This window comes from Chrysochloris asiatica, unplaced genomic scaffold (assembly GCF_000296735.1).
Source record: "Chrysochloris asiatica unplaced genomic scaffold, ChrAsi1.0 scaffold00026, whole genome shotgun sequence".
Taxonomy (NCBI): Eukaryota; Metazoa; Chordata; class Mammalia; order Afrosoricida; family Chrysochloridae; genus Chrysochloris; species Chrysochloris asiatica.
In genome coordinates, this window is record NW_006408544.1 from 1,117,426 (window position 1) to 1,141,762 (window position 24,337).

Here is a 24,337-nt window from a genome sequence, read left to right on the forward strand (position 1 = left end):
TTCTACTCCCGTAAAGATTTACACCCTCGGAAACCCTGTACAGGGTCGCTATGGGTCGGAACCGACTTGACGGCACTTAACAACAACAACAACCCCAACCCCCATCCCCAGAGGCTGTCCTTCGCGCTTGTGCTCTCTTTCGCGCTCTCTCTCTCTCTCTCTCTCTTTCTCTCTCCTCTCCCTCCCTGTGTGTGTGTGTGTGTGTGTGTGTGTGTGTGTGTGTGTGTGGTGGGGGTGAGGTAGGAATTGTTAAGTGCTGTGGAGTCAGTTCTGACTCATAGCAACTCCCTAGAGGGTTTCCAAGGAGCGGCTGATGGGTTTGAATCCTTGACCTTGTGGTTAGCAGTCCAGTGCTTATCCTATAGTGCCACACCAGGACTCCAAAACTGAGCTCTAGGATACTGCAACATTTGGAGGTAAGGAGGAATTGGGAAGACAGATGGTTCAGGAACAAAAATGTGGGTTCTAGAAAGGATAAGAATATAAGAAGTTGAGCCACAGAGAATGGAAGTCTCTTAACTATCACTTTAAATTCAAGTCAAAACAGAAAGATGACAAATCTTAAGGAGAGACTGTGTGTGTGTGTGTGAGATGTGGGTGTGTAGAGTAAGATCTCTACACTATGGGTTGTTCTTGTTGCTGTTGTTAAGTGCCATCTAGTTGGTTCCAACTCATAGCGACCCTGTATAGGGTTTCTGAGAAGTGGCTTGTGATTTTGAACTACTGACCTTGTGGTCAGCAGTCCAGTGCAAATCCTATAGTACCACATCACTCTACAATATAGATTGACTGGGGAAATTAATCAAAGGGGAAGACAACAATTGAATTCTGCAGTTGGGGCACAAATTTGGTTCTGAGTTTCTTGGTAGCCCAAACTAAAACAGGACCATTAGGTCACCCACCTCTCCAGGAAATTGCCAAAATTTTGTTTAGTAGACTTTTGGGAAATCCACCACATAGTTTATACAGTTCCTTATGCATCAACTTCTAGACATACTGTTCTCAAGTATTAAACCCAATCAATGATCCATCTTTAAATGTGTCATCTTTCTGTTTTGTCCTTTAATTTAAAGTGATAGTTAAAAGCTCTAGGTCTGACTGCAGACTTCCATCCTCTACAACTCTACTTCCTATATTCTTATCCTTTCCTGAATCTATACCAATCAGGCTTTTGGCCTTATCTCTCTCTGGAAATTGATCTTGTTTATACAACCAGAGACTTCAATGGTGCCAAATCCAGGGGCAGCTCTGTCTTCATCTTTCTAGATCTGACTGCAACGTTAAACCAAGTGAACACGCTCTTGTCCTGATCCATCTGCTTTCCTGATTCCTCCTACTTTTCCTTACTTCCAAATGTTGTGGTGCCCTAGAGCTCAGTCTTGGGACCTCTCTTCTTCTCTATCTGCTGTCACTCCTTAGATGACCCAGTCTCAGGATTTTATACCCTAATGAAATCAAATGTATATCTCTGGCCATATCGCTGCACAAATGTTTAACAGGCATAGCAAATTTGACATGCCAAATCAAAATCTTGATGCCTCCACCTGCTTTGCTCATTCTTGTTTTCTATCCTGGTAAATGGCAGCATTGTTTGACTTGGACAAACTTAGCATTCTTGATGACTTCACTCTTTGTCTACTTTTTACAGCCAGCAACCAGGAAATCACGAGGAGTCTAACTTCATAGACCTTCTCACCATATCTACTCTGATCTCCCTATCCAAGCCACCCGCACTGTTCTGCGCACAGTAGCTGTCTATTTTGTTAGTTGCTGTATTCTTGTGCCTACAGGGGTGCCTGGAACTTATTAGGCCATCAGTAAATATTTACTGATTAAATGATGAAGTGCCCTAGGAGTTGTTATGCACACAAGGCACAAAAAGTTTCAGTATTTCACAAATACATGATTTCACAACTATGAAAATTATAATAACTAACATTTAAAAATATATATATGCACCCTGCATCAGGCCCTTACTATAGAGAAGAAGATACTAGATAAGGTGATTGTGGGTCAGAGAAGTAGGTAATTCTCCAAGGTCACACATCTAGTGGTAGATAAAATCATATTCATGTATTCAATTAATCAAGTAGTCGGTAACACCAATTATATGCCAAGCATTGGTTGGAGAGAGCAAAACAGATACGTTTTCTGCTCTAACAGAGCTAACAGTCTAGCAGAGAAAGAAATACAAGAAATAAAATGTGTGTATTTGTCAGGTGCTATACAAAAACAGGTGCTATACACAAAAATCCTCACCACTGGACCAATAAACAACATTCTTATCAACGGAGAAAAAAATTAAAGTTGTCAAGGACTTCATTCTTCTTGGATCAACTATCAACACTCGTGGAAGCAGTAGTCAAGAGATCAGACGACGTATTGCATTGGGCAAATCTGCTGCACAGGAACTTTTTAAAGTGTTGAAGAGCAGAGATGTCAGCTTGAGGACTAAGGTGTGCCTGCCCCAAGCCATGGTATTTTCAATAGCCTCATGTGGATGCAAAAGCTGGACAGTGAATAAGGCAGATCGTAGAAGAATTGATGCCTTTGAGTTGTGGTGTTGGAGGAGAATACTGAAAGTGCCATGGGCTGCCAAAAGAACCAATAGATCTGTTTTGGAAGAAGTGCAGCCAGAGTGCTCCTTGGAGGCCAGGATGGCCAAACTTTGTCTCTCATACTTCAGACTATTGTCAGGAGGGAACAGTGGCTAGAGAAGGATGTCATGCTGGGTAAGATGGAGGGTCAGAGAAAAAGAAGAAGACCCCCAATGAGATGGATCAGCCAGGTGGCATCATTGATGGTGTCAAGTGTGGCAGTGGTAGTGAGATTGGCCCAGGATTGGACATTGTTTCGTTCTGCTGTGCATGGGGTCGGTTCAGACTATGAGTCGGTTTGGACTCGATGGCACCTGACAACAACAACATACAAAAACAGGAGTCCTGGTGTGGCGCTGTGGGTTAATGCTCCAGACTGCAAAGCCATTTGAACTGCAAGGTCAGTGGTTCAAGCTCACCAGCCGCTCCTATGAAACCCTATACATACAGGGTCTCTATGGGTCAGAACCGATTCAATGGTACTTAACAACAACAACAAATACAAAAACAAGGAGTCCTGGTGTGGTGTTGTAGGATAGAGCACTGGACGAGGTCGGTTTGAACTGCAAGATAGGCAGTTCAAACTCACTAACCGCTTACTCACAGAACAGTGCTGGTGGCTTGGATAGGGAGATCAGAGTAGATATGGTGAGAAGGTCTTAGACTCCTCATGATTTCCTGGTAGCTGGCTGTAAAAAGTGGACAAAGAGTGAAGTCATCAAGAATGCTAAGTTTGTCCAAGTCAAACAATGCTGCCATTTACCAGGATAGAAAACAAGAATGAGCAAAGCAGGTGGAGGCATCAAGATTTTGGTTTGACATGTTTCATCGGTCTAACCACTCCTCGGAAACCCTGTACTGGGTCACTATGAGTCAGAACCGACTTGACAGCACTTAACAATAATAACATACAAAAACAAATTAAGGGAATAAAGAGGGATGGAAGATGCTATCTCAGGTAGGATGATCTGGAAATATCTCTTGGCAGAAGTGATTTGAAAAGAGATCTGGGTGACATGAAGAGTAAACCATAAATATGTGTGTGAAAAGCCAAGACCCCAAAGTAAGCATATGTTTTGCAGGTTCTGCATGTTCCAGGGATAGCAAGGAAGTTACTGTGCTGGCACCCAGGAAGTTAAGGACCTTGTAGACCAGCAGTAGTCTTTGGATCTTATTCTGAGTGAAGTGATAATCTGTTAGTAGAGTTGTGCAGGAGAAGGACATGGTGTGAGATAGAAGAGCCAGAGTGGGGACAGGGAGATCCTTTTGGAGCTGTTGCAGTGATCCAGGAAAAGGGTGATGATAGCATTCACCTTGGTGGTTGCAGTGGAGATGGTGAGACATAACTGGAGTCGAGAAATATTGTGGAGATAGACGCAGCAGGATTTGCTAATGAAATCAATTTGACAAATAGAAAAACCAGAGGCATCAAGGATGACTCTCAGATTGTAACCTGAGCACTTGGGTGAATGGTTGCATTATCAATTGTTACAGAAGATGCTGAGGAAGCCAGTAGGTAAAATGAGTCTGGAGCTGAGGGGAGATGTCAGACTAGGGAGTTATCAGGCTCTCAGTGGCATTCAAAGCCTTAAGACCAGATAAGATCACCAAGGAAGTGACTGTAGATAGTGGGGAAAAGGGTTCAAGGACTGAGTTCTGGCACCCCTGGGGCTTTCTAACATTTAGAAGTCAAGAAAAGAAGTTAAAAAACAAAAATTAAGGAAATTGAGACTCTGAGGCCAATGAAACTAGCAGAAAATCTAGAAAGTGTGTTAAAGAAGCCAAGCAGAGAGAAATATTTATTACAGAAAGAGAATATTCCACAATGGCATCGTTCCTGGGGAAATGGTTAATAATGGGGCAGTAAGAGTCATGGTCTCTTGGGTACAGTGACGTGGGAAGCTAGTGTTGAAAAGGAACAGCCCAAACCATCATCCACCTGTCACATCCATGTTTGAGGCTTCCACAAAGAGACTGATGTCTACTTCCCATGTTCATAAAAAAGGAAATGGCCTGATAAACATCAGCTGACAATGGGTTGAAAGGGAGTGTCAGTGGGAATTTACGTCTGTAGCCAAGGTTGCTTTGATAGATGGTGGATCATTCCTGGAGAGATTAGGAGTAGATGGGTTTGAACTATGAACTTGAGCATGTTAGGCCGATGGGAAAGTCACACCTTGTTTCTAGGGAAGAAGTGACCCGTGAGGAGCAAGAAGGGAAGGGTCTACACCTTAGGGTCCACTAACCCAGTGAGTTTGTTTCTTGTCACCTTGCTATGGGGGCCAATGGGATTGAGTTTGCTTTGGTGAAAAGAGCATGGATTTGGGAGTCACTCAGTCTCATGAAATCTTCAAAATCTGGAAACTGGGCCCCTTTTTTATAAATGGGAAAATGAGACTCAGAAAGGTTGTGTTATTTGCCCAAGGTCTGTTGTGCAAACCCAGCTGTGACGGATGATTCCAGACAGAATGGCCGGATCATGTTTAGACTGTACAGGTAAAAAATCAGAATGTTTAGGCCGTACAGGTAAAAAAAACAGAATGTTTAGGCCATCCAGGTAAAAAATCAGAATGCTTAGGCTGTACAGGTAGAAAATCAGAACATTTAGGTTATACAGGTGAAAAATCAGAATGTTTAGACTGTATAGGTAAAAAAAATGTAGAGATAGGGTTTATTAAGGAGGGCTCCATGGAGAGGATGTATGGTAGAAATGACGCCTTAAAGGAGAGGCAAGTGATTTGATTTCTTGACTTCTGCTTCTATGAGTGTTGATGGTTAATCTGAGCAAATTAAATCTTTGACAACTTTAATCTTTTCTCCATTTATGTAGATGTTGTTTATTGGTCCAGTGGTGAGGATTTTTGTTTTCTTTACACCGAGATGCAACTCATATCAGGCTGTGGTCTTTAATCTTCATCAGTAAGTATTTTAAGTCTTCTTTGCTTTCACCAAGCAAAGTTTTATCATCTGCATATTGCAGGTTGTTAATGAGTCTTCCTTCAATCCTGATGCAACATTTTTCTTCATATAATCCAGCTTCTCAGATTATTTTCTCAGCACACAGATTAAATACATATTGTGAAAGAATACAACTCTAGTGCACACTTTTCCAAAGTTTAAACCACTCTATGGAATCCTGGGCTGGCACTGTGGGCTAGTGCTCTGGTCTGAAGAGTTGGTCTGAACCACAAGGTCAGTGGTTCAAGCTCACCAGCTGCTCCTTGGAAACCCTATATGGGTTACTATGGGTCAGAACCAACTCAATGGTACTTAACAACAACAAAATGTTCCCTTGTTCTGTCGAACACCTGCCTCTTGGTCTTATATACAGGTTCTTCATGAGCACAATTAAGTGTTCTGGAATACTCATACTTCGAATGTTGTCCATAGCTTGTCATGATCCACAGAATCAAAAGCCTTTGTGTAGTCAATAAAGCACAGGTAAACATCTTTCAGTTATTCTCTGCTTTTAGCCAAGATCCATCTGACATCAGAGATGGTATCCCTCATTTCCACACCCTCTTCTGAATCTGGCTTGAACCTCTGGAAGTTTCCTGTGAATATATAGTTGCAATCATTTTTGTATTTTCTTTAGTAAAACTTAACTCACATGAGAGATCAATGATATTGTCTGATAATTTCTGCATTCCTTAAAAAAAAGGCATTTGCAATGACCAAGTCATTGATCTTACAAAATTCTACCATGTGATTTCCAGCATTGTTTCCAAGTACTGATCCTTCCTCTTTGTTTCCAATCTTTGCATTCCAATCACCAGTAATTATCAATACATCTTAAATGCACATTTGATCAATTTCAGACTGAAGAAGTTGGTAGAACTCTTCAATTTCATCATCACTGGTTTTAGTGGTTGGTGCTTTGGAATGGGCACAAATACAGATCTCTTCCAGTCCATTGGCCAGGTAGTTGTCTTCCAAATTTCTTGGCATAGATGAGTGAGTGCCTCCAGTGCCACATCAGTTTGTTGAAATATTTCAATTTGTATTCCATCAATCCCGGTGCCTTGTTCTTTGCCTATGCCTTCAATGCACCTTGGACTTCTTCCTTCAGGATTATTATCTCTTGATCATATACTACCTCTTGAAATGGTTGAACGTCAACCATTTCTTTTTGGTACAGTGACTGTATTCCTCCCATCTTCTTTTGATGCTTTCTGCATCATTCAATATTTAGCCCATAAAATTCTTCAATACTGCAACTTGAGGTTTAAATTTTTTCTTTAGTTCCCTCAGCTTGAGGAATGCTGAGCATAGTCTTCCCTTTTGGTTTTTTAACTCCAGGTCTTTGCACATTTCATTATAATGTTTAACTTTGTCTTCTCAAGCTGACCTTGAAATTTCCTGTTTGACTCTTTTACCTCCTCATTTCTTCCATTTGCCGTAGCATCTGTAAGCTGGAGAGCAAATTTCAGAGTCTCTTATCACATCCATTTTGGTCTTTTCCTTATTTCTTGTCTTCTTAATGAACTTTTGCTTTCTTCCAGTCTGATGTTCTTGATGCCATCCCACAATTCTTCTGGTCTTCCATCTTTAGTGTTTAATGTATCAAATCTGTTATGGTGAGGATCGCTAAATTCAGGTGGGATATATTGAAGGTCATATTTTGGCTCTCATGGACTTGCTTTCGTTTTCTTCAGCTTCAGCCTGAATTTGCATATGAGCAATTGGTAGGCTGTTCCACAGTTTGCCCCTAGCCTTGTTTGGGCTGATGAAGAAATGTTTCCACCATTTCTTTCCATAGATGTAGTCAATTTGATTTCTATGTATTCCATCCGGTGAGGTCAGTGTATATAGTCATCTTCTATGTTGTTTTAAAAAGGTATTTGCAATGAACAAGTCACTGGTCTTGCAAAATTCTATCATGCAATTTCCAGCATCATTTCTATCACCAAGGCCATGTTTTCCCATAAGTGTGATCCTTCATTTCCAACCTTTGCATTCCAATCGCCTGTAATTATCAATAAATACATCTGAAGAAGTTGGTAGTATTCCTCAATTTCATCCTCACTGGATTTAGTGGTTGGTGCATAAATTTGAATAATCGTGGTATTAACTGGTCTTCCTTGTAGGAGTATGGATACTGTCCTATCACAGACAGTGTTGTACTTCAAGACAAATCTTGATATGTTCTTTTTGATGATGAATGCTACACCATTCCTCTTCAATTTGTCATTCCCAGCATAGTAAACCATGTGACTGTCAGATTCAAAGTGGTCAGTACCAGTCCATTTCAGCTCACTAATTCCTGAGATATTGATGTTTATGCATTCCATTTCATTTTTTACAGTTTCCAGTTTTCCTAAGACTCATACTTCATATATTCCTTGTTCTGATTATTAATGGATTTTGACAGCTGTTTCTCTTCATTTTGAGTTGTGCCCCATTAGCAAATGAAGGTACAGAGGGCTTTACTCCATTCATGTCATCACGGTCAACTCTCCTTTGAGGAGGCAGCTCTTCTCCAGTTGCATTTTGAGTGCCTTCCAACCTGAGGGTTGAAGGTTCTGGCACTATATCAGATAACATTCTGGTGCTCTTCATCATGTTCAATATTCTGGTGCTGACAATGGTCCTCTGCTATTCATAAGGTTTTCAGTGACTAAATATTCAAAAGTTTGTCATTCCTTCTTACTAGTCTGTCTTCATCTGGAAGCTCAGCTGAAACCTGTCCACCCTGGGTGACCCTGCTGGTATTTAAAATACAAGTCTCATAGGTTCCAGAATCACAGCAACATGCAAGCCACACAGTATGACAAACTGGCCCATGAGTGGTGGCAGTTCTACTATGCACATATAGAATTGCCATGAATCAGAATCGACAGGATGACAAATGGTTAAAACTGGTTATAGGACTAAAATTAATTACACCCATATTTAACATTGTGCCTAGCATATAATGAGGGTTGAATAAATGAGAGATATGTTATCTGATTATCTTCATTTTAGAGATGAGAAAGCATATGAGAGTAGAACCATATCTTCATACTCTAAACCTAGCAAAGACTGAACTATGGATTCAAGGAAAGTCATTGGAAATATCAAAGTTCACTCATGCCTCTTCCATTTAAACCCAAGATAAGAGAGAGGGAGATGGGAATTGCAGGTGGTTAGAATGTCTTATAGCAGCATGAGATGAGATCAGGATATATATATATATAATGAGGACTGGTGTTAGGACCTAGGTGACATCAAATTTTAGCCACCAAGTTGGAGGATGGAGTTATGAATGTCAAGATGGTCTCTCAGAACTTCATCATTATGTATACGGTGCCTACCACATGCTAGATTCTATGTCTGACAACTGTTTACAGCTGCCTGGGCTGGCAATAGTGACAACTCCTTCATGGACTTTGGCCTCTTCTCCCTGACATAACTTGCATCCACTTAGGTGTTGGGTTATGCATTACCACCATGGAAGGTGACAATACTCTAAGGGATCTACTCCAGCATGTGTTACTCAGGAGATAAAGGCAGGCTCGGGCCCACCTGAGCCTTACCACTCTCATAGCAACCCTATGTCCTGGCTTCTATGATTATGCTCATTGCTTGAAAAAGGAAATGAAGATTTCATCAGAGTTAACGTGACTTATCCAAGATCACATAGCCTCAGTGGGACCAGAATTTCAACCTAGGTCAATCTGACTCCAAAATTGGTGATCTTTACTCCTGTTGCTGAGTTAGGTTATTGGCTTCTGGAGGGTATAAGTGGGTGCAGTAGGTGAATCATGACGAGGGTGCCCAGGCACTAGTGGAAGATAATAAGTCTGTGCAGGTTGAGGGCCTGGGCAAGGAGCAATCTAAGAGATGGCCCTAAAATGGAACTTGGGAGAATGGGTAAGAGAGACATGTTCTGGGGACAGAAAATCCTGAGCCCAGCCCAGCCTTGTATCTGTCTGACTTTAACCCTGGGTCAGCCTGTTTGGCTACACCCTTTGTCTTTGTTCAAAGCTGGAGTCCCCACTCTATCATTGACTCGCTCTGTTATTTAGGGCAAGTCAGTTCACCTCTTGTGCTTCACTTTCCCTGTCTGTAAAGTGGTCACTGTATCATTCCACTTTTACAGTTGTCATGTGCAGCAAACAGAAGTAGTGGGCAGACAAGGTCCTAGCACAGAGCCCAGAACACAGAACACAGCAAGCCTTTGTCATACAACAAATCCCAGTATGCTCTGGGCTGCCACGCCTGTAGTACCACCAAACCCCTCCCTGGAATTAGTTTTGGCCTTGTCAGTCAGCCATCTGTCAACCCCACCCCAGTCCAGTTAATGAGTGATCAGGGTGCTGGGACCTGGTCTATAAGGAGCAGCTAGACGGGCGAGCAGGTGGGAGCCAGGTGGACAGTGGCGGTGAGAACACAAAGGAGCAGGATGGGCAGCTGGACAGTATCAGGGAGCCTCACAGGAGTGACTATAGTCCTCCTGGTTCTGCTGCAGAGCACACAGTCAGTCTATATCAAGGTGCGTTGCTTGGGCCAGACTATCCTTAGACTGAAGGTTTCCAAGTTGGGGTATTTGGCTTAAGAGGGAATGCTGGGAATTCTATGGGGAGCAGGGAGAGCACATGGCTCAGTGCTCAACCCAACACCCAATCACACCCCAAGAACCAAGACAGATGGAGGGTGGTGGCAGGTGGAATGCCAACAGCAATGATGATGGTGACGACAATAACAAACTACTGTTTATGAGCACTGCTCTCCACCAAAGTCGGTCTCATCACAGAGGTCAGAATGAGGAACAAGATGAGGTTTTTGCCCTTGATGAGCCAAGTGGGGAGGAGGTCCCCTCTGTGCCCCAGCAGCTCAGCCAAATGGAAGAGGTAGTCAACATTAAAAAAATTTCCATGGAGGTAACTCTTGCACATATAGAATTGCCATGAGTCAGAATCTTCCTCCTTAGAGATGAGCATAAGGGAGCCAGGAACAGAGGATGGGAAGCAGTCTTGGGCATCATGGCGGCAGTGGCACCTGTGTGGGTAGGAAGGTGCTGATTCTCCCAGCTTGGCAGGGAAGCAAGTGGCTCTGGGAGTCACATGTCTGACTCTGGCAGGCCTCCAGGTAAGAGAGAAGGGTCCTTGGAAGGATGCTGGACAGGTAGCTCCCTGGTATCTGAGTTTGGGGTTTAGCCACCTTGGAGGCATCATCATATTGTCATGTCAGCTCAAGAGGAGCACACTGGGTGCCTGGGACTGTGTAGGAACTTGCTTGCAGTTCACTACACCCAAGGAGTATGATGAATACCATTTAATAGATGAGGAATCTGAGACTCAGAATATGAAAGACCCAGGCAGTCATTTGGGACAGGGTCTGAACCACAGTCTGCTCATCTCTAAAGCCATGCATAAAACCACTGAGCCCCAGCCTTGATCTGATGTCATTCTGATGTCTCAGTGATGTTTACTGAGAAGAAAAGTCAGCTGCCACCATCCCAATACTCCAGGCAGGTCTCTCAATGTGGCCTGGCCTTTCTAGCAGAGGAATCCCAGGTCCTGTGGTGGATGGAGTCTGTCAGGCCCAGGATTAGATATGCTCTGATCTCTTCCCATCCTCCCCATCTAGTACCAAGGCTTCCAGGTCCAGCTGGAATCTGTGAAGAAGCTGAGTGACCTGGAGGGGCAGCAAATGCCCAGGTCCCGCCCGCAGACCCAGAATCTCTTGCCCTCTGTGTGCCAGCACCCAGACCTACCTCTGGACCTGCAGCCTGTCTGCACCTCCAAGGAAGCTGCCAGCATCTTCAGAGCCCTGAGTAAGTGTTGGCTATCCCTGCTGACTTTCCTACCTGATACTGGGAGAGAGGGGTAGAGCCCCTCGTACCGCCTCCTGATCCTTGACCATTTTTGGTCTCCTCCTCCAACCCAACTCCTCCAACTCCTCTCTGCTATTGAACACCTAGTGGCTGAGGTCAGGGAGAATGAAGAAACTCAGCCCCTGTCCTCACAAGGACTTTCCTGCTCTTAGTACTGAATGTCAGGTAGACTGAGAACCTACCTCAAAGACTTCAGTAATGGCAGGAACAGACCCATACACAGAAAGTGACTACAATGCCAAACACAGAGGGCAGGTATCATATCTTTGGTTGGAACAAGACCTCTAGAAAGGCTTCTCAAAGGAATTGTCATCTACACTGAAATTTAAGGGATGGAGTGGCTTTGGCCAGGAGCAGAGAGCTATTAGCTAGCATTTATACAGCATTTATTGTACACATTCTTTCCTCACAAAGTTGTTACTCTTTTCTCTCCATTTGACAGGAATAACTCAGCCACTGAGAATTTATGAGACTTTGGCAAGTAAACACTAGTTAAGAGAGAACTTGGAATTTGAACCTTCAAATTCTCCTTCTTATTAGAGTCCTGGTGTGGTGCTGTAGGATAAGCCTTGGACTGTTAACCACAGGTTGGCAGTTCAAACCCACCAGCTGTTCCTTTGAAACCCTATACCTTATGAGCTGAAAACGCACACACTATGGTCCTTACCAACAACAACAATTCTCTTCCTAAAGTTCCTGGCTCTAAGCTGCCCCAGCACCTGCCCTAAGTGGATCCTCTCTGGCTGCCTGATTTCAGGTCAGATTCACTGACTATTTTTCTCCACCTGCCCAGGGACCATCTCTACAGATGACTGTGAGCTGTGCGTGAATGTGGCCTGCACAGGGTGCCGCTGACAAGATCCTGGACACACAGACCCCACACTGGGCACTTTCCCCACCAAGCTCACTGACTCCCACCCCATCAAAGTACGGGTGAGGACCACTGGCCACCATGTTCACCTCAAACCTCCTAAAGCCATGGAAGCTGGGCCTGATACAAATTACTGGACACATGGGCTAAGGAGGGGTTATCCCCTGAGGTAGCCTTACTGCTGAATAAAGATTTCACACACAAAGACATGTGCCCATTTGTTCATCCTGGGAACAGGGGTAGAGCTTCCTAGGAGTCTGAGTAGGACAGGGAGAAAGGTAGAATGATGTTGTTGTTGTTAAGTACCATGGAGTCGGTTCTGACTCATAGCGACCCTGCACAGGGTTTCTGAGGCTGCAAATCTTTATGGGAACAAAAAGCCTCATCTTTCTCCTGCAGAAAAAGTGGGTTTGAACTGCTGACCTTGAGGTTGGCAGCCTGACTCATAACCATTACACTACCAGAGCTCCTAGAACAATGATACTGTTGTTGGCAATTTTCTTAAAGTCTCTACAACCTGGAGAGTTGGTTCATTTCACATATGAACAAGAACAGAGTCCAGGAAGGGCAATGAATCACCCAAAATCAGAGTCTAAGAGCTTCCCAGATCCAGCTGACCTCCAATTTTACCTCAAGCCTAGCCCCAGCTGCAGAATAAGAACTTCTGTCTCCTGAGCCAAGGCAGGAAGGCTTCCTGGAAGAGGCAGGGATACAGGACTGGCTGAGAGAAATTTAAACTGTGTTCACCCTCCCCAAGTAGATCATCAGAGCCTGGCAAAGAAGGCCCACACAAGTCCCAGCCTTCTCCTCAGCACACATGGCCCCATCCCATCCTGGCCACCTTTGAATGGAAGACCTTTGTTCCTCTCTCAGCCCAGTCCTTTGGATGTCCTGTGGAATAATAATAACAAAAACCAATGTTTAATGAGCATCTACAGGAGCCCTGGTGTGGCACTATACAAAGTCAGTTTGAATCTCAAGATTGATGGCTCAAACCCATCAGCCACTCCTCAGAAACCCTATACAGGGTCACTATAAGTTGGAACTGACTCGGCACTTAACAACAACAACTCTGTCCTTAGCACTATTCTAGGCACTTTGCACATATTAAGTTCTCACACCAGCCAACATTTCACCACCTCTCTGAAGGTCAGGGTAGCAGAACAGGCATCAGCAAAGATGAAAGGATGGATGTGTGGTCTCGTGGGTTAACAAAGGAATGAAAGCAACGTCAGGAACATGCTTGAATCTGCATTATTAGCTGTGGCTTGAGTTGCATCTTAGAAACACCCATCAGCGCGGATGGTGGAAGGGGTTGGGCCTCCACTTACCAGCCCCTGCCTAAACTGTGTCTCTCCTCACACTCTCCATCCACCTGCCTGTCATGGTTGACTGGGGGGGGGGGGGGGGCATGGCACCCACTATTGGGTAAACAGGAGATTCTCTACCTTGGCTAATAGGAGAGGGGAGGGGAGGGTGTACTGCTTGGACTGAGTGTCTCATGAGTGATTCTTGAGCAGGAAAGGGGGCTCTCCTGTGGGAAAAAGAAGAAGGCAGCCAGGCCCAAGGTCCTTTGGATAAAAGAGATGGGGCCTTGTGAGAAGCAGTACGTCTTCTCTGAAAGCTCCTGCTGCCCTTGAACTAGAGCTTAGTCATCTCTTTCCTCGAGTCCCAGGAGAGACCCAGCAAGTCTGTCTCTGATTGGCTGCACTGTCCACCTGAAACTGGGGCCATGGACTGCTCAAGCCAGCCTATCAAAATCGCAATTCTAACCAGAAAGAAAAGTCTGTAAGACAAGATGAATGGGACTCACTGTCCACATGGCATTGGTCTGAGTGAAGGACTTTCTAAGACTGAACAGAGCTCTTCAGTGGTATCACTGGGGTTGGCATTACTCAGTGCACTGACTCACAGTGTCACACACACACCCCACCATGAGCAGCCAGCTGACAAATACCCTTGCTCCTGCTGGTCCTGTCCCTTATGGCTTCCTGAGGCTCCTCCCCTCTCCTATTAGCCAAGGCAGAGAATCTCTTCTTTACCCAATGGTGGGTGCCGTGGCCGACCTCTCCCACCCCCACCCCCACCAACCATGACAGGCAGGTGGATGAGGAGGTGGGAGGGGGTGGGAGGGCTGGTGGTGGTAATGAGCTACAACCCTGGTGACAGGTACATGAAACTTTGTGACAGCACTTGCTTTGGCTGCCCTTGCCCTGCATCACTGGCTGCCTGCTGCCACCATCCTCTAGTCACTCCTCTGACATTGCTGGTGCAGACCTCATTCCCACCCCCCGACGAGTGACACCACTGGAACGCATCCATCTCACCGATCCCATCAGAGTGCCTCAGTGTCATCGAGAGTAAAGCCCCCCTTCTGACTCCTCCCATGAAGTACATCTTTCTAGCCCAGAATTCCCAAATCTCATAATCATAGCTATTAATCCGAGAAGCTGGATTATATGAAGATGAGCATGACATCAGAATTGGAGGAAGATTAATTAATGACCTGATATATGCAGATGATACAACCTTGCTTGCTGAAAGATAAAAAAAACTACAGCCTTCAGGATTGCACCTCAATGTAAAGAAAACAAAAATCCTTACAACAGTACCAATAAATAACATCATGATAAATAAAGAAAATACTGATATGTCAAAGACTTCATTTTTCTTGGATCCACAATCAACACACATACAAGCAACAGACCTGGTGCATTGAAAGCATTGGAATAAAACAAGTTTCCAGGAATTGACAGAATGCCAATTGAAATGTATCAGCACATGGATTCAAGGCCGTCGGTGCTCTTTTGTCTACATCAAGAAAATGAGACGATATCTCCTGGCCAACCAACTGAAAGAGATCCACATTTGAATTCATTCCAAACAAGGTGTGAAAACAATATGGGGAGATTATCTAACACTCATCTGTCAGTTTGCTGTACTGCGGTGGTGTGTGTGTTGTTGTGATTCTGGAAGTATGCCACTGGTATTTTAAACAACAGAAGGGTCACCCATGATGAACAGGTGTCATATAGGCTTCCAGATGAAGACAGACTAGGAAGGAGAGACAGATTACTTTTGAATATTTAGTCACTGAAAACCTTACGAACAATAGTGAAACACCGTCAGATAGCAACAGAATATTGAATATAAAACATGATGAAAAGCACCAGAATATTGTTAAATACAGTGCTGGAAAATGAGTCCCTCCAATTGAAAGTCATTCAAATACGACTGGGAAAGAGCTGCCTCCTCAGAATCGTGTTGACTATGATGATGCAAATGGAGTAAAGCTTTCTGGACCTTCATTTGCTGTTGGGACACAACTCCAAATGAGAAGAAACAGCTGTAAACATCCACTAAAAATCAGAACAAGGAATTTACAAAGTAAGAATCTAGGAAAATTTGAAGTTGTCAAAAATAAAATAGAATACATAAATATTGATATCTTAGGTATTAGTGAACTGAAATGGACTGGTATCGGTCACTTTCAATCTGAAAATCACAGGGTTTACTATGCCAGATGACAAATTAAAGAGAAATGGCATCCTATTCATCGTCAAAAACAACAACAACAACAACATTTCAAGATCGGTCTTGAAATACAATGTTGTCTATGATAGGATAATATCCATATGACTACAAGGAACACCAGTTAATATACTATTATTCAAGTTTATTCAAGCCAACCACTGAAGCCAGTGATGATGAAATTGAAGAATTCTACCAAATTTTTCAGTGTGAAATTGATCAACTTGTAATTAAGATGTATTGATCATTACTGGTGATTGGAATTCAAAGGTTGGAAACAAAGAGGAAGGATCAGGAGTTGGAAAATATGACCTTGGTGAAAGAAACGATGCTGGAGATCGCATGATAGATTTTTTTTTTCTTTGCATTTAATAACACTTTATGTTCAAGTATGAACAGCAGTCCCAATGAACACAGATATATCTTGTATCTGTAAAATGTAAGCCATTGCTACAATAAATGCTCCATTTCTTTTAAACAGACCTGGAATGGTAAGGAATGTTGTGACCAGTCGGCACAGTCTCACTGCAGCATTTAGGCTCGAAGATGTTGACGTTTAAACTGGACAATCATAGATGTGAATTTCCAAGTCATCTCCAACAGACCCAATTTTTTAACCATTCCCGTTTTATTTTACTCTCCATACCTGATCCTGGTGATCAAAGAAGGTGTGCACACATGTCCTCATTCCAACATCCCAAACTTTCACACTTTCATCAGATTAACTGGAAACAAAGTGAGTATCATCAGGACAAAATGCAACATTCAGTACCGAGGATGCATGGCCTCTCAACGTGCCAGCCAAGCTGGCATGCTATACATCATAGATCTTGATTTGGCTATCATCTGAAGAAGTAAAGAGGAGCTGAGAATCCAGGGTAAAGGTCAAGGATCGAATGGGCATAGCATGGCCTTCTGGCATGAACAGAAGTTATCTGGTTGAAATATCAAAAATATCGATGATTCCATGTATGACTCTGTTGACCAGATATTTCCCATCAGGACGTATGTCCAGACCTTCACCAGGTTATCTAGGGAGCCTGTGACCACCATGTCGAATTTTCTTTCTTGTTTGTTTCCCAGGCAGCTGACCAAATGGCATCATTGTGGACTTGCTCTTGTTTGAAGAGAATACTGTATTGATTGGTTATTTCCTTAATGAAGGATGAAGGGCAAAAGGCCCGACAGCTCTGCCGGATCAGACTTGCAGCAACCCCCAAAGAGCCATTGCCAATGACCTGCATCACTGAACTCCCATGATAGATATTTGCAAGACCAATGACTTCTTCATTGCAAATACCTTTTTAAACAACATAAAAGATGACTATACACATTGACCTCACCAGATAGAATACACAGAAATCAAATTGATTTTATCTGTAGAAACAGACAGTGTAAAAGCTCCATATCATCAGTCAAAACAAAGTCAGGGTCAGACTGTGGAACACACCATCAACTGCTCATATGCAAGTTCAAGTTGAAGCTGAGGAAAATTAAAACAAGTCCATGAAAGCCAAAATATGATTTTAAACATATCCCAATTGAATTTAGAGATCACCACCGGAACAGATTTTATGAATTAGACAATAATGAATGCAGAACAGAAGAGTTGTGGCATGACATCAAAAACATCATACAGGAAGAAATAAATAAAAAGGTCATTAAGAAGAAAAGAAAGCAGAAAAAGACCAAAATGGATGTCAGAACAGACTCTGAAACTTGCCCTCCAGCATAAAGATGTTACAGCAAATGGAAGAAATGAGGAGGTAAAAGAACTGAATAGAAAATTTCCAAGAGCTTGAGAGGACAAAGTCAAATATCATAACAAAATGTGCAAAGATCTGCAGTTTAAAATCACAATGGAAGAACACCCTCAGAATTTCTCAAGCTGAGGGAACTGAAGAAAAAAATCAAGTCTTAACTTGTGGATTGAAGGATTCTATGGACAAAATATTGAATGATGCAGAAAGCATGAAAAGAAGATGGAAGGAACACACAGTCACTGTACCAAAAGGAAATGTCAACCATTTCAAGAGGCAGCATATTATCAAGAGCCAACAATAGTGAAGGAAGAAGTCCAAGGTGTACTTAAGGCATTGGCAAAGAACAAGACTCCAGGAATTGATGGGATACAAATTGAAATCTTTCAAAAGACTGATGCGGCATTGGAGACATTCACTCATTTATGCCAAGAAATCTGGAAGACTGCTACCTGACCAACTAATTGGAAAAGATCCATACTTTTGACCATTCCAAAGAGAGGTGACCCAATAGAGTGTGGAAATCATCAGATAATATCATTAATATCGTATGCAAGTAAAATTTTGCTAAAAATAATTTTAAAACAACAGTAGCAGTACATTGACAGGGGAACTTCCAGAGGTTCAAACCAGATTCAGATGAGGACATAGAATGAGAGATATCACTGCTGATGTCAGAAGAATCTTGGCTGAAAGCAGAGAATACCAGAAAGATGTTTACCTGTGCTTTATTGATTATGCAAAGCTTTTGATTGTGCAGATCATGACAAGCTCTGGAAAATGCATTAAAAAGGCAAAGGAGTAGATTAATCTTCTGGATTTCTAATTGCAGGTTTTGTGTTGTTTCCAAATTTGCATTTCTGTTGTCTGTTCTTATAGTGTTTTCCTGAATTCTTCTAAAGTTTTTCTGTGTTCTTCTTGCCTTCCTTGATCCTTCTGTCAATCTTTTGAAGGTCCTAGAGGAGTCCTCATGTGGCACCATAGCATAAGCACTCAACCCTAAGGTTGGTTTGAACCACAAGGTCAGTGGTTCAAACTCACCAGCTGCTCCTTGGAAACCCTATCCAGGGTCACTATGAGTCGGAATAGACTCGATGGCATTTTACAACAATAACAGTCCTGATGTGGTGCTGTGGGCTAATGCATCGGACTGCAAAGTCATTTGAACTGCAAAGTCAGTGGTTCAAGCTCACCAGCTGATCCTTGGAAATCCTATACATGGTTGCTATGCATTGAAATCGACTCGATGGCATTTAACAACAACAACAAAACAATCCCCCCAAAAAAGAATGAAAATATTTGAAGAATAACTATTGAGTGATTGGAATTCTGGATCAGAAAGACAATAAAAAGCACAGAGGAAATCACTGAAGAGTTGTTGGAAGACACTTTCCTAACATCACAAAAGATGAGTAAATAAGCATGTAAGAAGCACAATAGATCTCAAAAGAAAATTATCAAACATAACATAATCAAACTTTCTAAAACCAAAGACAAGAAAAGAATCCTGAGAGCAGCTCAGGGAAAATAAAAAGCTACCTACAAAAGGAGAAACAATAAAACCAAGCTTTGATTTCTCAGCAGAAATCAGGCAGGCAAAAAGGCAATGGAATGACATATACAAAACTCTGAAAGAAAAAAAAAAAAAATGCTTATCAAGAATCATACCCCGCACAGCTGTCATTCAAATAGGACAGCAAAATTAGGACATTGCTAGGTAAACGAAAATTAAAGGAATTTGTAATAACCAGACCAACTTTACAAAAAAATACTAAAGCAAGTTGTTTGGACTGAGAACCAACAACAGCGGACAGCAATCTGTAACTAACATACATAACAACACCACCCAGAACTCAATCCAGATAGAGACAGATGTATTTAAAGTAAAGCAAATTTGGTTGGTTGGTTGTTATGTGCCGTGGAGTCGGTTCCGACTCATAGCAACCCTGAACAGGGTTTCCGAGGCTGTAAATCTTTACGGGAGCAGAACGCCTTCTCTTTCTCCCACGGAACCGCTGGTAGTTTTGAACTGCTGACCTTGCGGTTCACAGCCCGATTCGTAACCACTACACTACCAGAGCTCCTTACAAGACTGAAAATAAGGCACCAGGGAAATTTATAATGATGTCAACTGCAAAACAGAAAGAGGAAATAGTGTAGATACAGAACTTACAAATGGAAAGGAAGTCAAGTACATTTCAAGATAAAACAGACTGTTTTAAATGGGGAAATATTTTTAAATTACAGGGTGGCCTCAAAGAAAATCAATACACCTTTACATCAAAATTTTAAAAAAAGGAAAATCAGAAAGATTTCATAAACATTAGCACAGTGGAAATGAAAAGAAAACCCACAAACAAAACGAACTCAGTACAGAAATTTAGGTGGAACAAAGAAACCAGCAACACCACAAAAAACACACAGAGCAAAATGACACAATCGATTCATACCTATTGATAATTACACTAATGTAAATGGATTAAATGCACCCATCAAGAGACAGAGAGTAGCCAAATGGATAAGAAAACAGGATCCTTCAATATGCTGTCTACAAGAGACACATCAAAAAGATGCAGGCTGCCTAAATGCCTATCAACAGTAGAACGGTTAAACAAACTTTTGTACATATACACAGTGGAAAACTACACAAAGCTGAAGAATAACAATGAATCTTCAAAGCACCTCACAACATGGATTAACCTACAGGACATTATGAGTGAAATTAATCAATCATAAAAGGATAATAAATATTGTAATTGACCAATGTTTTAAAAAGTTAAGTTTTCCTTGATAAAAGAAACATTCTAAGATGGTTCCAGGGGTGGCAGAGAGGGAAAATTATTCATGGACTAGAGTCCTGGTGTGGCACTGAAAATTAATGTGCTGGGCTGCTAGGTTGGTTTGAACTACAAGGATGACAGTTCAAGTTCACCAGCCACTCCTCAGAAACACTACACAGGAACTGACTCGATGGCACTTAACAACAACAACGACAAGAGAGTAGACATAAGTTAACATGGGTGATGGGGCAGGCAATTTATAAGGGGAAGGTTAGCAGAGGAAAGATGAAGGTAGTTTGAGACACAGGGAGGAATGTAGGACTTAAAGGAATAAAGGTAAACTGTTAACTGATGGTACATGGAGGGGATTGCAATCGTTGTAATGAACCAAAGTGTATGATTTGTTGAATGTAAAATTGATGATCTGCTCTGCAAACCTTCACTCAATTCCCAATAAAAAGATTTTTTTTAAAGTTTTCATGGGTGGGGTGGGAGCAGTAACCCTTGAATTCTTCCTCCCTATACGATGAACAGAGAGAGGCAGGCCCAGAGCACAGGTAAACAATCCTAGGTAGAGGGCACAGCTCATGCAAAAGCCGCAGGAGAAGCAGGGATTCTCTCCCTTCCAGAGCAACTGTATGACTGGAAGGAATGATGGAAACAGCATCTGCGTATGTGGGAGGACAGCACTGGCTCTCCAAGCAGGGAAAAGTGTGATCCTAGATGAGGCTCCCATCTAGGACTGGGAGTCCCATCCTGGACTCTGGAAGAACTTCTGAGGGGAGGAAACAAGTAAATCATGGGAGGAGTGCAGGAGAGTCAGCCTCCCTCTCAGCCCTGGCTTGGGGTCTTATCCAGATTCTGAGGCTCCGTTTCCCTTCTTTGTATGATGGGGCTCATAATCTTCTCCTCCCAGAGCTGTTGTGAGGTCTTGATAGAGGAACTTGGCACACAACAGACAGTAGGTGGAATCATCACTCATCTCTCCTTAGTGAGTGATTTCTCTTCTTTCCCTAGTGTCCTTTCTCTAGTATATTTGAAAGGAAAGGTGTGTAAGGTAGGACTGATAAAATGGTCTCTGGAAAAGAGCATCCTCCCATCCTGGCCATGAAGAAGTGTCCTCTTTCAGAGGACCATTGGGCCAATGTGGCATCTGTATAGTATAGTATAGTATAATACAGTGACCCACCTGCCAGGATGGTGTTGTCATGTATGTTAGCCCAGGCCCTGAACAGGCACACTGTGGAAAGAAGGGAGGTGTTTATGATACTAGTGCGTGCCCAAGAGAGAGGAAAAACAGGTTCTGGATGCCAAGGAGAATAGCAGGGCTATGAGTAACCCAGGAATATCTGCCCCAGTATCAACTCGAGTTGCACCAGATTAGGCTCCAAAAAGATAAGAGATTAGTCCCTAAAGCTCAAGAGAGCTCTGGCAGCTCCCACAGAACCCAGTTTGACCCATAGCTAGGCTGGGTCCTACATTCATTCATCAATCACACCCACAGATCCTGACAAAGATGGAACAACACAGTGGCCCAACCCTCAGGAGGGGCAAGAAACATCCCAGACTTGTCCTCAGGCTAGACTGGCCCCCATCACCTTCTAATGTGTGTGTGTGTGTGTGTGTGTGTGTGTGTGTGTGTGTGTGTGTGTGTACGTGCTTGGAGGTATACAAGTGCAGTTCATCGAGTTATAGGTTGGCATCTGCTAGCTGAGTGTAAGGTAGCAGTGAGAACCAGGGAAAAGGTCATACATGGAATTGGGTTTTGATGATTCAGGATAGGATAGAGATACATTAGGACTAAGAGAAGGGTTGTAGATGGAGGTTGGGTTGAAGGTGAAGCTAGAGATATCATTAAGGGTAGATATTATTACAACTGGAGCAGGAATGAGTTTCAGGTAATGATCAAGTTTAGGTTGGTGCTAGGATTGGATTTGGAGTTTGGGTGGGATTGATCTGGGGTTAAAGTTAAATTGGAATGAAGACTAGCTTTAAGATATATTTTAGGATTGGGGTTAAATTGAATAATGTCTTATGGTATTTAATTTCTTAATTAAGTGAAGAAATGCTGAAGTTTATTGTACATATACTCTTATAGTTTAATGCAAGTTAATCATGACATACAGGTAAGACCACAAGACATTCAATTAAAACTAATGAATCATGACAATGTAAAATTCATCAAATGACTAGAGTCCAAATATTTGGACTTCAGGCTTTTACCCATAACAAGTAGTCCCAGGAGGAAGACTAGACTATGGCTCATGCTTAGGAGGTCCCATAGCTAAGGCCTGAGGACAATAGTGATGAGCAAATCAGCCACTGTCCTCTCTACATGACAGCTCTCAAGTCTGTGGTTAATATCAGGGCTTCGAACCAGTTCATTCTGCTTCGACTCCTTCAGATAATTTGCATTTCCACTTCAGATATACTGAATCAGAATCTATATCTTAACAAGACCTCCAGTGATTGTTACCGATCCTCATCTTGCTAAAATGATTGTGATTCAGTATATCTGGGATGGAAATGCAAAATTTCAACAAGGAGTCAAACCCAGTTCAAAACCCTGGTTTATATATGATTTTCTCATCTTGGCCTCACACAATAGGCTCATGTGATGTAATGCATAACAAGGTCTAGGATATGACATTTTTCTCTAACTTCAGAGATTAGTCATATGTAGTATCTTTTCTTTAAGGTTAAGGATTATTGTATTTTATTCAAATAAGGTATGTGTTCTATTTTTCCAACCTTCCCCTCCCCCTGTGAGATATTTTCATAAATGCACTGTGTTATTAATTATTTACAAATAACATGTAAATAATGAACATAAAACACTTAGGAAAATACCTCATGGGGTGGCGGGAGGGTGTGGTTGACAAAAACGTATAACACATGCATATTTGCATAAAAATATGGCAAAAACCAAACCTACTCCATGGAGTCCAATCTAAGTCATCATGACCCTGTACAGGGTGTGTAAATCTAAATAGGAGAAGACAAGCTTATTTTCTTCCTGCTTAGTGGCAGGTAGGTTTGAACTGGCAACCTTGCAGTTAGCAGTCCAATTCTTATCCTACAGTTCCAGCAATGATCCTTTAAAATGTGGTAAGCAAGTTGTTTATAACTTCATGTCTCAAGGCCACCTTATAGGAATTCAGCTATATGCTACATTTCTGGGTTTGTTTATAATTCACTTAATGTCAAGAGGCCAATGATATGTTGGGGAGTGTGGTGGCTCCACACAATAAGCACTGGACTGTGAATTGTGTCTGAAGTTCAAGTCTGCCAGCTGCTCTGTGGGAGAAACATGAGACTTTCTGTTTCCACAAAGATTTAAAAGCCTAAGAAACCCTATACAGGATCACTATGAGTCAGAACTGACTTAAAGGCATTTAACAACAACAACAAATGATATGTTGCATCTTCTTTTATCACAGCATGCAAGTTCAAAGCCAACTTAATAAGGTTGCTTATGATATAACTTATATGCTTCACATATTTCCATTTTTAAAATTTTCTAAATTCATAAATTTTCTGCTTCCAACATCACATTAAAAGTGACTTATACACATGTGGTTTGAGAGTATTACAGAAATACACACAACATGGAAAATGGGGGTAGGAGTTAGGAATAGAAGTTCATGTTAGAATTCAAGAGTGGTTTGGTTAAGGGTTACTGTTGGAAGAGAGTTGAGATTGAGGATGGGATAAAAGTGATGTTAGGTTTGGAACTGGGGGTCAGTTTAAGACTGGGTGGTGGCTGTTGCTTTAAGTGCTGTTGAGTTGGTTCCAACTCACAGCGACCAAGTATTGGGTTTCCAAGAAGCACCTGGTGGCATTGCACTGCTGACCTTGTGTTAGCAACCCAGTACTTATCCTACAGCCCCACAACAGGACTCCAAGATGGGGTAGAATTGTGCTCAGAAGGAATCTGTACAGGGACCAAGAGGCAGTTGTTCTAACAGAACATGGGAACA

At 42.4% G+C, this 24,337-nt stretch overlaps 1 protein-coding gene across 1 annotated transcript; it reads left to right on the top strand.

Moving 5' to 3' along the window:
• The first annotated feature begins 9,981 nt into the window (after nt 1-9,981).
• Nucleotides 9,982-12,270, top strand: GUCA2B (guanylate cyclase activator 2B (uroguanylin)). The gene is made up of 3 exons (XM_006839825.1): nt 9,982-10,071; nt 11,169-11,355; nt 12,209-12,270. Exons 1-3 carry the CDS (start codon nt 9,982-9,984, stop codon nt 12,268-12,270), a joined length of 339 nt encoding a protein of 112 aa, XP_006839888.1.
• Nucleotides 12,271-24,337: the final 12,067 nt, after the last annotated feature.